This window comes from Neltuma alba, unplaced genomic scaffold (genome assembly GCF_004799145.2).
Source record: "Neltuma alba isolate B1F8T4 unplaced genomic scaffold, ASM479914v2 tig00011083_pilon, whole genome shotgun sequence".
In the NCBI taxonomy this organism is placed as follows: domain Eukaryota; kingdom Viridiplantae; phylum Streptophyta; class Magnoliopsida; order Fabales; family Fabaceae; genus Neltuma; species Neltuma alba.
The window spans coordinates 58,321-73,967 of record NW_021635824.1 but is presented as its reverse complement, the minus strand read 5'-3'; the positions used below and the strand labels follow the sequence as shown (position 1 = coordinate 73,967).

Below are 15,647 nucleotides of genomic sequence, written 5' to 3'. Positions count from 1 at the left end.
GAGAGTGGTTGGAGAAATGAAGAATAAAAATGAGAGGGGATGCAGAAGTTGAGCCGTATACGGAGAGAAAGAGAGAGAACGAGAGAGAAGCAGAAAAGTTTTGACATTTTAAAGAGTAATATAAACTTTGAGGATAATTTAGGTACATAACATTACTTCTTTTCATCAAACTTTCTTCATGAATATTTCCTATATATTTTAGGCTTCCTAATGATAGTATTACTATAGTTCTTAGAGAAAATTTTGAGACTTATACATGATATAAATATGGAGTTTTGGTAAAAGATGATCATAGAAATTTAGAGGTAAATGAGTTGTTAATTTTAATTGGTTAGATTTGTCTAGTTGTCAGTTTTTAGTGCTTAAATTAATTTTCCTAGTTGAAAAATCTGTTGTATATGATTTATATCATATAAAATTAAGTTAAATAACTTATTTGGGTATTTTGAAATATTATTGAGATTTTAATCAGTTTAGTTTTATTTATTGGATAATTGGAGGTTTTAAAGTAATTATTTTAGCTAAAAATTTTATTATTTATGGATATATATATATATTTATATGATAGTTATAGCATTGAAGTTTTAATTAGATTATTTATTTATGAATATTTGAAGTATTACTGGATTTTTGATAGTTTGATTTTGAGGTTTAAACTTAAAATGAGATTTTTAGAATTTAGAACATAATAATTTTATATTTAAAAATTTTGAAAAATCCTTTTTATTAAGGTAAATAATTTGGAGGTCGTCAATAAATTATTTGGCATGTTAGAAAATTTTAAGTTATTTCTAAAATACTTAATTTTGGGTTATGAGAGTTGTGAGAATTTAGAATAAAATAAAATTAAATTAGAAATTTAAATCATATAGAGAAGTTTAATTAATTAATTAATTAGCTTATATTAATATGTGGTTATACTAATTATGTAGATTAATTATTGGTTGAGCAAAGGATTGACCTTGTGGTAATCCTTTCTATTACTTTGATGAGAGGTAACCACTTTCCACTTGTTATATGTGCTAATATGTTGTTTGTGATTATTTTGCTATTTTAGAATAATATTTGTTATTTGGAACTCAAGTAGATATGTTAAGTCTTTTGAGCTATGAAAATTGTCTTGTGGGATCTTTTTTGAATTGTGATTGAAAATTTTAAAAAATATATATGATTTATATCATTTGGGTTATACTGAGAAAAGATTGAGATATTTTTTGTTATATTGTGAATGATTAGTTGTTATTTAGATTTTGGATTGAACCCTATCCTACCACGTGATAAGGCCGCCATTGGTGCACATTGGTTGGCTTCTTCTTTCGTTCCGAGTAAGGGATAGACCTTTGTGGCTTTTTATTCATCCCCTAAAGTATGGGATATGCCTATAATAAGGAATAGACCTTTGTGACTACTTATTCGTCCCTAAAGAGTGGGATAGGCCTATATGACGGATTGATCTCCTATAGTGAGGGATAGACTTATGTGGCTTGTGTGTTAGCCCTCGTAATGAGGTCTGGATGATTGAGATTATTTGAATATACATATTTGTATTTTCATTGATATATATATTGAGATTTAATAATTGCCCCACTTGACACCTCACGAGCACATGTTAGTATGTATGATGAGTTGGAAAGTTGGTTACCGAGGCGTTTGTCTTATCTCGTAGTTTTTACTATCTTCTAGTGACAGTTTAGGTGGTGGCCCATCAGGGAAGGCTTCGAAGGCATAGTGTGCTGTTATAGCTTGTATAGCCTCCCTGCCTTTATTCTATGTGCTGACTTGTTATATATTGCCACATAAGACTCATCTACTTTAATGTTGTAAACTAATACCTCTAATTACTACTATTTGGTATGATAGGACCACTGGAAGGCTAGAGACATCTCAGACTTTACATGTGACACTCTTTTGAAAGTGTTGACTTTTGACTAATGGGCTCTAGAACTTATATTAAAAATAATTTATCAGTTCGTATATTGGAAAGTATAAGTTTTGTTTGGGCTAATGGTTGAATGATGTTTGTAGACTTTGGAAGTCCAAGGCCCAAGTTAACAATCAGTATTGCTCGTATTATAAGTTTATTTCTTTTAACCATGATACCAATTTTAAAATTTTAAAGTTTCTTCTTTTCTATCATGGTTAATTTTTCAAAAAAATTATTGGATTTAATTTAAAATGATTTTGAAAGAACGGTTGTCACAGTTATAAATTGAGATGGTACATTAGCATGATGAACTTCTTCTGTCGTGGCAAAAACAGATAGAGCTATAAAGCGGCCTTACAACCTCTAGCTTACCCTTTTTTCCTTATCCATCTCAAACAACTAGTAACACCTCAAGATAATATTATAACCAAGCTTAATTACTCCTAAATCCTTGATTAAAAACCTGGATGTTACATAAACCATGCAAGATCAAGCTTCAACATAAGGTAAAGATGTGAATTTTGATATTGTTTATGCTACCTTTGTGTTGTTGAGCTTGGATATGATTTTCTTATGTTTTGGAAGTATTAAACCCTAAGATAAGATTCTGTCCAATTGTAATTAAGTTATACAAAGGATTGATTGAAGTTAGATTAACGATTAAGAGGAAAAAAAAAGTAGTAATCAAGTGGTTTTGTGATGAAATGGCAAAGAATCCAACTTTCCGTTAACCTTTGTATAATTTTGACCAAGACTAGGGTTTGAGTTAGGGTTGGATTTTGATACTTCCTTTAAAATGAAAAATTGCGTAGGATACAAGTGAGAAAATAAGTTTGGAAGCATTAGAATTAAAAACGAAATTTTGCCCATAAACCCTATAGTATTTGGCCAAGCTAATTGAAGGGGGAACGAGTTGGATTTTATTGATTTTGACCTTGAAAATAGATTCTACATATAAAATTATGGGAAGTATTATGTGAAATTAATTTTAGAAAGATTAGATTGAAAGTCCAAAAGTTAGAGATTAATATATGTTCATAGAGAAATGTTTGAATGTGGCTCATTATCATAACTCTAATAGATAGAATATATGGTGTGTTAATGTCTTTAAGGTCATGAGAGGTCAAGGAAGATGAATGGAAAGGTTGGATGCATAGGGAGGAAGAGAAAGAATGTGAAGGCTTAAAAGGTAGCAAACTTTATTCTATTCTTATGTGCTTGGTCTTTACTTACATGTATGACATGTTTGTTATATTTATGTGACTTTATGATTAATGCATGATAGTTTCCAAATATGTCATTATGCTATGAAAATGTTAAATTTGCAAACATGTTATGAATGCCAAGTTATAACATGTGTGTTTTGATGGTAATTGTTTGTTACTGAGATTCTTCTAAATTTCATCCTCCCTTAACTAACCATAATAGGTATGTTGAGCATAGAAGAAGAAAGCAAGATGTAGATCAAGGGGAAAAAAAAGGAGAATTGAAGAAATGTTCTTATGTTATGTTATGTAATGACTTCCCTTTTTGTTGATGTATGATTAGACATGACAAGTAATGTTATGTAATAATGAATGATGAAAATGACATGCAAGATTAAGTATGATGATGTATGGGAATTATTTATGAAGAGTTGAAATGGTTGCATGCATGCAAAGAAATGATTATGAATTATTAATCTCAAATACAGGGGATAAACACTCCAATAATGAGCAGTGAATTGGAGACAGGGAAAATGAACTACTACAAAAAAATTATTTTGTAGCGCATATTTTATAGCACTTGTATGAACGAATGCTATATGTGATGGCAGAGTAATATTAAGTAGCGCTTTGTGAAGAAAGCGCAACATTTGACATTAAAAAATTGGAACCATTTATAGTGCTTAGCTAGATAGATGCTACACTAGTTTTTAAAATTTTTAAAAAATAATTGTTTTGTCTATTGTGGCATTTGTGGAAAGAAGCACTATGTATAGGTGCCTATTGTAGCTTTTGTGGGCAAAAGCACTACAGGTGAGCTTTTAAGAGTTTTTAAATATTTTCAAACCCTAATGTATACCCCACTAGCCCCACACTCCCACTCCCCTGTTTCCCCCTGTTGCAGCTCGCGGCATTTCCTTCTTCCCATGTTTCTTCACATTGTCCCTCCATTTTTTCCAGCAATCCTCTACCCATATTCTATAACCAGCTCCAACAACCCCCTAATCTAAATTCTTTTTGCATTTTCAATAATCGATCTTCACCCACCAGGTGCTTCCTGTTTTGTCTTTGCATCCTCCCTTCTCCTCCCTGTTTTTCTCGCATTTCTCTTCTCTTTTCATAGTTACTCCTTCCATTTCTATCATCTTCTTTATTGAACTTTTCTCATCGCCCATTGCTGCTGTCAAGCTTGCTGTTCATTGATTGTTTCATGAAGGTAAGCTCCCTTTTTTTTCATTTTTTTGGTTATATATATCTATATTTTTTTTTAATACATTTCGAGTTAAAATTTTTATTTTTACTTCACTATTTTAAATGTTGCACATGAAATTTGTGTTGGAGGTTTTCTCTTAGTTTCGTGAACGGTAGAAAGTCATGGACTTTAGTCTAATTTAGAGTACCTATAAAACCTTTTTTTTTAGGGTTAAGAAAGAGTGCTTTTTAGAACTAGTTAGCTGATAATCTATAACAATGAGAAATTGAGGAAAGTACTAAAAAACATGTCATGTGCGGTAGAAACTGCTCAATAATCGATAAATACTAGTTTTCTAAAAAAATATTAGGTGTCTAAATCTTTTAATAAGTTTAAAATTAGTTTTTATTTTCAAACAAAATTAATGATGTAACCATTTTCTCTTTATTGCTAATGAGGCGAAGGGAGGCATCTTACAATATGAATAAGAGGGAGTGGGATAAGATTTACTTAATGTGTAATTATTCACAAAGGAAACGAAAACTTTGCCTTTATATTTATTGTCATGTCCCCACCACTCCATCATGAATGGGATGCATTGAATGACATACTTAATTGTAGATGGCTTAATGTTACAGTTATCAATATATGGATTAGGTATGTACTTTATTATTGTTATTATTTTTATCACTTAATGCTATTGCTTATACTCTAGGTGTTTGTTTTATATGAAGATATTTGTACCATAACGTTCTTATGAGTACTAGGAGGGTAATGTTCTCATTTATCAACCCCCATCTAATAGGTCAACATGATGGGAGGAATGATATTAATTATCAATCTAATAAGATTGAAAAGTACTTCTCTGTAAAGGCAACACTGAATATGTTATTTCTAGTGCCATTCAATACGGGGTAAGTTAGTAGTAGTCTTTTATGTTATGATTTTTCTTATTTTATGATTTATTTAAATAAAATTTTGCAAAACATTTTAGGGCACATTGGATTCTAATTGTCATCAATCCTATGGCTTCTTCGAGTCCCTTTATATATTATATGGATCCTCTAAAGCATGGTCAACCAAGGGACCGTCCAGATATGTTGAGACTGTTTAATAAGTGTGCGTGTGTGTGTGCTCGCATGCTTGTGTATTTATATGTGTTATTCAACAACTAATGAAAAGCCTATTTCTATTTTTATTTCATTAAATAGTGTATTGAATGGCTATCGAGAATCCAAATCTCTGAGTTATTCTAAGACTACTGACCCTGTAAATAGCTACAAGTGGAAGAAAATTAAGGTAATTATATAAATTTATTCAAATAAATTATTTACATTCGTAAATTAATATAATTGGTTAGTGGCTGTTTCACCTAAAAGGGGAGTGAATTGAGTGAGTTATAAAAATTTTAACATATTGAAACGGTGCTATAAATAAAACAGAGAAGGTTGAGTTAGAAGAATTTCACTGCAAAGCGAAGACACAAGATTTATACTGGTTGTTCGGTCTCAGCCATTTGACCTACGTCCAGTCCTCAGAACATCTTTAAGATTTCCACTATGATCCCAAAATTAAACGGCCTCTTGGCTCCTCAGTACAATACTTGATTTCTCAATCACTCCCCCTCACTACCCGTAAGGTTACAATTCCTCTTAAGAGTCCACACTCTTGAGTTACTCTTAGAAAATGATTAAAGAATATGTATTAAACTCTCTTGTAGAGTAAATGAGTAATAAACACTGAAGCTCGGTGAAAACAGAGTACTGAATGCAACAGTAAATATTTCAACAGAAGGTAGCTCGCTTATTCAATACTTCATCCAATGCCTTGGCGCTTTTTATAGTTGGAGAGATTTGATTAACCGTTAGACTAAAGAGCTTCTAGCCATTGTAAGTTCGGTTACGTGTGTTCAATAGTTACAACGGTAGTTTGCCATTAATGTTTCTGACACGGTAGGTTTGAAGGCTACTAAATAACCGTTAAGCTTCGTAATCTGTAACAACCTCAGAAACAAACAAGTCTTCTTTCGCTTAGAAGGAAATTTGTCAAGCTAATTAAACAAATGATGATTACTGATATTCATATAACATATAGAAGTACAAAGCATCATTCATCAGATACTTTAAATGTAACCTGTACATACTTGATCGAAGTCCTAATCGATAAGTAGTTGATCGATCAAGTTTTCGATTAAATATAGATAGAACCTTAGTCACGCATATGTACTTTTATCAATAAGCTAACAATGAGAAATGAATACAGTGACTTCAAACGAGATATTTTAAGATTAAAGCTTTTAAATTCACCTATGCCTTTGAATCCTTTCAAAGAGAATTATGTGTAAAAGGATGGCTGAAAAAAGTTTAAAGGTAAAAGTATGAGAGATTTTGAAATCATCATGAAAAGCTTGTTATGAAATGAACTTGTACATTGATCGAATAAGTAATCAAAAATTGTTTGATCAATCATATTATCGATAAAGCTAAGTATGAGGGAAATAGGTGTTGAACATCGCTGATTGAATACTTTATCGATAAATGAATAATATATAAACTTATTGATATAAGGTCAAGAAAAGTTGTTCACATTGAAAGCACAAAGTGTATAATGTTCGAGTAGTTGATCGATTAAAGATTGATCGATCAAGTGATTGATAAAATAGTATTTGAAAAACTTAGTTCAAAAGACCATAAAAGAGTTTGATCGATCATGTTATGTGAAAACATAAGTTTCAGAAAATTGGATGATCAATCATTTCATCGATAAATCAGTGATCGATTAGGTGATCCAAAAATGAATTAAAACATTTTAGTACAGTGATACGATGATGATCGATCATTTGATCGATAAACCACTCATCGATCAAGTGATCGATAAAAGATCCTGACAACACACTTGGATAGAATGCCAATCAAGTTATAATGCAATGATAGAATAGGTTATCGATAGAGTGATCGATAAATGGTGAATGAAATAGAATTCAACTTAAGTAGAAGAGTTTTACCATTTATCTGTCTTCTCATTGATAACTCATTGATCGATAAGGTGATCGATAAAAGCTTACCAGAATTGTGTCCCTTTATCAGTCAGGTGATTGATCATCAAATTATCGATCAATTGATCGATAATTTTCTGCACACTTCTATACTAAATAGTGTTAGCCTTGATCGATAAATTGTTTGATCAACATATGAAATCAGATTTATCTAGCAAGTTATCGATTAACGTTACTGTTAAGTTACCTTTATATACTGAAACATTTTATCTGTCAAGTGATTGGTAAACCTTTGATCGATCAGGTGATCGATCAACTTACTAAACCAGAAACTTCTAAATTTGTTATCATCAAAACCTTAAATCTAACATAACTATGATTATATTTTTGCGGTGCCCTACTAACCTAATGACAATGATTGTGGGTATTACATTGTGAGATTTATGAAGGATGTTATTACTCACGATCAGATTTTTGTTTCTAAAAATGTATGCAATAAAAGTATTCATTTTATATTCTTTTTTTTAATTTAATTTAGTATCCAATTGTTAATATTTATTTTCTAATGTTTTATACATGTTAACTATTGTGCAGTATTATCATGATGCATATTACGCAGAGTATACTGACGATCAAGTTAACAAAGTCATTGAAAAATGGTGTACATATGTATTCCAATGCTACATTACTATTAATTGAGTAGGTTTGTTTTATTTAGCTCTTTTCTTTATTTTGGTTATACTTAAAAAAGTCGGCAAGAGAGATATGCTACTTGGTTGAATATGGTAGAATTAAATGAATAGAAATATATTGATTTCATCAAGATGAAATTATACAAACTTGTTAATTAGTTGTTGCTTATTGTAATTTTTTCTTTCTATAAAGCTTATTGAAACTTAGTTCTAATGCAAATATGACGTTGATTGTTTGTTACATATTTACTAGTGACTGGAGAAATTTATTAAAAAAAAATTACTATGAATGGGATTATGAAAAATTACAAATAAATGAAATATAAAAAAAATAATCATTTTTGTAGCGCTTCCTTCCATGTGGATATGTTTTGTAGCGCTTCTCCAAAAAAAAAAGACTAAATATGATATGTTACATGTAGAAGTAAAAAAAGCTATTGTTGTAGCGCTTCAATTACAGTGCGTTACAAAAAGTCCAACCCAATAAAAGTGGGGCTTATATGCTAATAAAAAACCACACCGGGGTCCAAAGAGGGAGTTTCACCCGTTGATTTAAAATTCAAATTGTGCTCACTTCTCATACGTGAGTCATTAGATTATATGTAACTTGAGGGAGTCACTTCTGCACAGGGGTGATTTGAGGAACTACTCCCAAAGTACTTTTCTCTTCTCTCTTCCTCATTGGTGAATTTTTTGTATAACATAATGAAGTCTGTAATGTGATTTTATTGCGCACAGGTTACCAGTTTATCTCCATCAGACTGCCAGGCACATCCAAAATCCTTCAGAGGCCCCCCCCCCAAAAAAAATTTTTTTTTTTTAAGACTTGTACAAAAACATGCCCAAACAAAAGAGACGAAATTACAGACTTTGTTTCAAAAAATTTTTACGGTCCGGCATGCCTTTTATAGAGTGTATTGGATGATTGTATGATTTAGGAGGTGTTTGGATAGAAACCAAACCATGGTTTCAGAAGTGTTTTTACGGATTACGAAGTAAATATGTAGAAGAGATTATCTCGTTTTGCAGAAAAATGTTTTTGAAACTATGGTTTTGGGTTTTCCAAACACCTCCTTAGTACAATATAAGCTTAATCATCCCTTGTACCGGCAGTTCAAAACCTTTCTTTTTTATCCTCTTTCCTTTTCTTTCTTTTTTTAAGCATTAGATTAATATTTTAACGGTTCACATTTAAATCTTTTTAAAACTATTATCAAAATATTAAATTGTAAAAATAAATAAATAATAAGTTATAAACCATATTAATTTTTTTTTGGCGTACAAACCATATTAAAATTTAATTCTAATAGTTTACAAGTACACTAAATGTTTTTAAAAATTTTTTTACAAATAGTTTATAAAAAATTTAAATTTAAACTGTTGAAATATATTAATCTAATCATTAAAAAAAGAAAGAAAGAGAGAGAATGAAAAAGAAAGAAAAGAGGTTCTGAATCGTCGGGTCATTTCGCCGCCAAGCACTGTTGCGATAAATTTATTCTCCTTTTGGCCGGCAATTCCAATGGAAGCTTGCAAGTCACAGGCAAGGCATAAGCTTAATTGATTACTTAATTACTTTATCCCCCGGGGGGCCCCCAAACAAAAAAAGGCGAAAAAGTTGTTTAATAATCTTCTTTTATCTGCTCTCAAGCCCCCTGTCAGATGGATGTGTGCGTGTGTTAGTGTGTATAAGTAGGATATTCGGGTTGTTTCGGTACTATTTGTGTTAGGTGGTTTTCTTTTCAGTCTCTGGAAAAAAAAATCTTCCTTTATCTTTTTTCCGTTCTTTGTTATTTTTGGCTGGAAATCTTTCCGCATCTTTCTCTGAAAGCATCCACCCATAGGCAATGTTTCCGTATCTTTCTCCGAAAGCGTGCAGCCCTAGGCATAAAAGTCAAACAAGTACGTTGATTATTAAATGAACAATTTTTTTTTTCAAAAGTAAACGACACTTTTTGTCAAAAAGATAAGCTCATGTTTATTTTTTAATTAATCACAGTACACATTAGCAAATATAGAATAATAGTACTACTTAACTTGCGCTTCTAATTATAAAAACTAATTGAATAATTTGAAGAGATTAAAAAAAAAGTTAAATTAGTTATTTGTTATAAATAAGTATTGTCTTTCTTAAAATATCCTTGATAATCAAGTATATTAGTTAGAACTACCATTGTTAGAAGGACTATCTTAGAAAAAAATATATAAATATTAGAAACAAAGTGGATTAGGGTCTTATATTTTAGGATCAAAATAAAATTCAAATGAGGTCCTATATTAAGGACCGGAGGTAATATCTTAAATATGACAATATCTTATCCAACAGCAAACCAATTATGATATATATAATGCTAAGAAAGTATTTGGCATTATCTCTTTTTTTTAATTAAAAGGAAAACAAATTATTTAAGTTAAAAGGGAACTCAGATACCATTAGGTGAGAAGGCTATTGATGGGATTATCTTATGTTATCAAGTCTTTTACGTATTTGCTGTTGAAAATTATATAATCACAAGTAGGGTATATGAAATCAACAAACCCTAATAATTGGCAACCAAATGGGATTTAAAATTCAAGCAAAAAGACCAATATACTCCTATCTTTGAAAATAAAAGCAAAAAACCCCTCGCCAAAGTCCCCCCCCCCCATGATGTTCATCATTGGCGGCTCCTTCATTAGATATTAACAAATTGTTTTTTTAGCAAGTAACAAGGCCACTTATTTACAACAATTGTACATATTGATTAAATTTCATTAATTATTAATAACTTTTGTTCAGTAAGTCACAAGGTCACTGTTCACAACATTTATTTTAGAATTAACTAGACTCCATTGGATCATAATTTTAAGGTCATATCAAGTAGTAGTAGTCCAAAACATTAGTTTCTTCAGAAAAAATATAAAAAAAAATCCCAAAATCATATTATTTTATTTGGGAGAACCATTTTACATGTAACTACACTTTCTTTGAATTTTTACTTTGTTACCTATATATTTTTTGCCTTAATTAAATCCTTTTGTTCTGCTATGTATGAGTTGTGGCAAAATAAAGGCCTTATCTCATTGGCACTTCTAGCGTATTTTTTTTATATGTTCAAACCGCTTTAAATGATTTTTTTTATCATTTAGTTTTCCAATTTTATTATTTTTTCCCCATGCCAACTTTTCCTCCTATAGATATTTATTAAGAATTTTATATTTTCTAGTATCACTACTTATTCATCTCAATCCTCTCATCCTTGTTACCCCCAACAACATTATACTCATATTATCCCTTTAAATCATGGTATTATTCACTACCATACCTAGCATTATTGCTGGCGTTACACAGCAGTTGCATATAACTTCTCTTTGAGGCAACTTTGATAGACTTTCTCCACCCACCCTGCTATCAAAGAAAACAGAGGAAGTCTCTCACTCGCATTATTGCACTTGAACTGACCATTATAGGACGGCATCATAAATAATACGCTAATTATTCAAAATTATCCTTCGTTTGCTATAAAATAGAATGAGCTAGAGAGAGGGTAAAGCAGAAGGCAACCATACAGAAATGGATCAACTCACCCTTTTGCTTCTAATATCCTTCATCTTCGTAATCTCTCTCTTCATCCGTCGCAGCCGAAGCTCCCAATCTGCTAAGAACCCACCGGGTCCATGTCCTCTTCCTATTATAGGAAACATCTTAGAACTTGGCACTCTGCCTCATCAATCACTCGCTAGTCTTTCAAGAACTTATGGACCTGTTATGTCTGTAAAGTTCGGAAGAACAACCACCATAGTTATTTCTTCTCCAAAAGTGGCCAAAGAAGTTTTGCAGAAAAAAGACCATGCTTTCTCTTTTAGAACAATCCCAGATACCATTAGGGCACTTGACCATGATAACATTTCAGTGGTTTGGATGCCTCCAATGTCGCAGTGGAGAGTCCTCAAAAGAATTTGTGCCACGGAAGTGTTCTCCTGGCAGAGACTTGACGCAACACAAAGTCTTCGTCAAAGACAGCTGAAAGAACTGGTAAATCATGTAAGTGAATTCTGCAGAAAAGGTGAAGCTCTGGATATTGGCGATGCTGTTTTTACTACAGTGCTTAATTCCATATCAAACACTTTTTTCTCAATGGATTTGGCTCTTTATACTTCCGATAAGTCTCAAGAGTTTAAGGATGTTATATGGGGTATCATGGAGGAAGCTGGAAGGCCTAATATTGTGGACTTTTTCCCAGTTCTTCGTGTACTTGATCCACAGGGTGCACGTGCAAGGATGATAGGTTATTTTGCAAAGCTGATTGCATTTTTTGATGGTCTCATAGAAGAGAGGTTGCAACTCAGAGGCTCAGAAACGGAATCCAAGAGATTCAACGATGTGTTGGACTCCTTGATTCAGCTTATGATGCAACAGAATCCACAAGTTAGCCGATCTCAAGTGTTGCACTTATTTTTGGTGAGTATTCTGGCTTTTTCTTTGTAAATTAATTTTATACTCTTTTCACTAATAATAAATTTACAGATATAAAAAAAATTAAATCATGTAAAAATGTGTGCTGGTTTCTCTAAAATATTTTCTTCAATCGTTTGTAGAATTAAAAATTACTCCACTAATAAAAACCTTTTTTAATATATATAATTAATACAAATAATTTGGAAAATATTATAAATTTGAAAAATAAAATTGATCCACATATTACATTTGAGATCAAAACAACTCCTTAATGAGCTCTCACTTTTAGGGGCGAATTTTTTTTTTTTGTCGAAAAAAGTTATAGATTTATACGAAAATTAAATGAACATCCACGCAATCTTGGAGAGTGTTTTTTTTTTTTTTAATTTTGACATTGTTGTTAAATATCTATGTTAGCCCCACACACACACCCCTACTACTAATTAGATGGCAAATTTTGAGTCCAGAATTTATGTCTTAAGCACAGCCAAAATAATATGACCGTCTAGTACTAAACCAAAATAAATTTATTTTTGGCTAAGTTAAAATCACATGTTAATTAAAATACGTTAAATCAATGTTTAGTTGCACACAAAGACTTTTTATTATTTGAATGAAAAGCAAATAATTAAATTAACGGATAGCATGCATAGTTTTTGTTTTCCCCGCGTATAATAGTGATAAAATGACTCTAGAAGGATGAATCGAAATTTTTTGACAAAGTGATGGACGGTTTACCACTGAACAGTTACAGCTGTAAAGGTGTTATTGATTATTAGAACATGACAAAAGTCAAAAGATCATCTTAACATTGAAAGTGAGATAAGGGAAAGGAGGATGAACCTACTCCCGTAAAAGTGCTATAAGACAGCATGTGTGGCCATTGGAATTTTGTACAAAACATCTAAGCCTTACCTTAGACTTTAGAGAATGTTTAATTAATGTTCCAAATATATATACATATATTAACTATGCAAGATACATAATTTGAAGGGAAAAATATAAATTTGGTCCATTAATATCATTTGATCACTTATTTTAGAAAAATGTCTTTTTTAAGATTTTTAATTTTAGTACTATTGGTTTTATTATAATTAAAAAATGATTAAAAATGTATTTTTCTATTTTAAACGTTTTATAGATGTTTGCTGAAGTTTGTAATATTGCATGATTATGTTGCGTTCATTATGGTATTAGATCAAACTTCAGTGATAAGATGATTAGACTATTTAAATGTAATTGATTGTTGATTTTGCATATCATTCTCTAAATTATTGGTTATTTGCCTCCCATTAACAATAAATTATCTTAGGATTTATTTGTTGCTGGGATAGACACAACGTCAAGCACAATAGAGTGGGCAATGGCAGAGTTAGTACGCAACCCAGAAAAACTGAAAAAGGTCAGAGAAGAACTGAAACAGGCAACTAATGAAGGGGAGCAGCTTGAGGACTTTCATATGTCAAAGCTTCCATTTTTGAGGGCAGTTGTGAAAGAAACAATGCGTTTACATCCATCACTACCGCTTCTGGTACCCCATAAAACAGAAGATGAAGTACAGTTATGTGGCTGCTTCATGGTTCCCAAAAATGCACAAGTTCTTATTAATGTGTGGGCTATTGGAAGAGATCCCAGTGTATGGGATGACCCAAAACAATTCATGCCTGAAAGGTTTTTGGCCAATGAAATTGATTTTAAAGGGCATGATTTTGAGCTCATTCCTTTCGGAGCCGGTAGAAGAATTTGCCCCGGATTGCCTTTGGCTAATAGGACTATCCACGTTGTACTGGCTTCTCTTTTGTATCATTTTGATTGGAAGCTGGCTGATGGGCTTAAGTTTGAAGATATGGATATGAGTGAGATGTATGGGATTAGCTTACACAAGGCTATACCTCTGAACGCTATTCCCATTCAAGCTTAGATGCTCATTATTTCGTATGTTGGTGAAGGATATATATGGTAGAGGAACTGGTATAATGTTTTTTTTTTTTGGGGTTTTAGAGTAATGTCTATTACTTCTAATGGGGCAATTACGTCGTAGTGAATACATGGGCATATGGGAAGAATAAGCCTTCCTCCTATTATGAAAATTAATATAAGTATCTATGTGTGTATTGTGTTAGATATTTTTGACACCACTATTTTAAAGATTTTGAATCAATTATACAAAATTTAGGAAAATGGTCCCATTATTAAACTGTACATGATATTGGTTCATGGTTTCTGTTGCAACCACACTAAACATATACTCACCTTGAAAAAATTAAACAAAGGTCTAGTGATTCACTTGAACACTTGAACACTTGAGCATGCCACGAGGGTGATCAAGATTTGACAAGTCTATTAGTTTAATAAAGAATTTTAGAGAGAATTCACTCTCAAGTCTGAATGCATAAAGACAATTTTTGATTTCTCAAATCAAGTCTTCAATACAAAATGAGTGATAAAATGTATTTTAAGAGATGCATTCAAAAATTTTGTCTCAAAAGCATTTAATTCAATCTAGAGGCTCAATGTTAAATAAAAACTTCAAAGAAATTAGAAAGTTTCAATTAAAGAAACATGAAAACTCACAAGTCAAATATGACAATTAATAACTAATTCCCGCTCAAATACAATTATTATCTAGGCTCAAATAAGTCTTCATGTCACATCCTGCAAAAATTTAACCCTTATAATGAGTAGAAAAAATTGAGTTAAGTGCCAATAGGGAAAGTAGACCAGCTGACAAAGCTAAACATAATATAAAAACCAAACAGGGTCCGGACTGATATTTTTGAAATTATCAGTCCAAGACAAACAAAATGGAAAATTTTGATAAAAAATTCTAAAAAATTTCCAAAAATTGGAAAAAAAATGATGAATTAGAGGTTTTGTAACCTTAATTGAGGCCCTAAAAGTGGAAATGACAAGAAAATAACTTATCACAAAATTTCCTTAAAACAGAGATTTTTTTAAAAAAAATAGTGAAAATTGAACAGAAATAATTAGTTTAAATATGTAGAGGCCTCAATAATTCCTAAAAAATATAAAAAAATTATTTAAGAATTTAGTTGAGTTTATAAAATTATTTGTAGGCCCTGAAAGTGTAGGAATTAATTTGAGAATATTTAATACTGAAATCGTATCAGTAAAGCTTGATTTCAGAGAAAATTAAAAATAAATAGTTTGATGTTGAGATAAATTTCAAAAATTTTCAGA

At 31.2% G+C, this 15,647-nt stretch overlaps 1 protein-coding gene across 1 annotated transcript; it reads left to right on the top strand.

Annotated features, from left to right (window-relative positions):
• Positions 1 to 11,364: 11,364 nt before the first annotated feature.
• Positions 11,365 to 14,603, top strand: LOC114761113 (geraniol 8-hydroxylase-like). Its single transcript, XM_028950431.1, has 2 exons — positions 11,365 to 12,449; positions 13,759 to 14,603. Exons 1-2 carry the CDS (start codon positions 11,562 to 11,564, stop codon positions 14,365 to 14,367), a joined length of 1,497 nt encoding a protein of 498 aa, XP_028806264.1. The 5' UTR covers positions 11,365 to 11,561; the 3' UTR covers positions 14,368 to 14,603.
• The last annotated feature ends 1,044 nt before the right edge of the window (positions 14,604 to 15,647 follow it).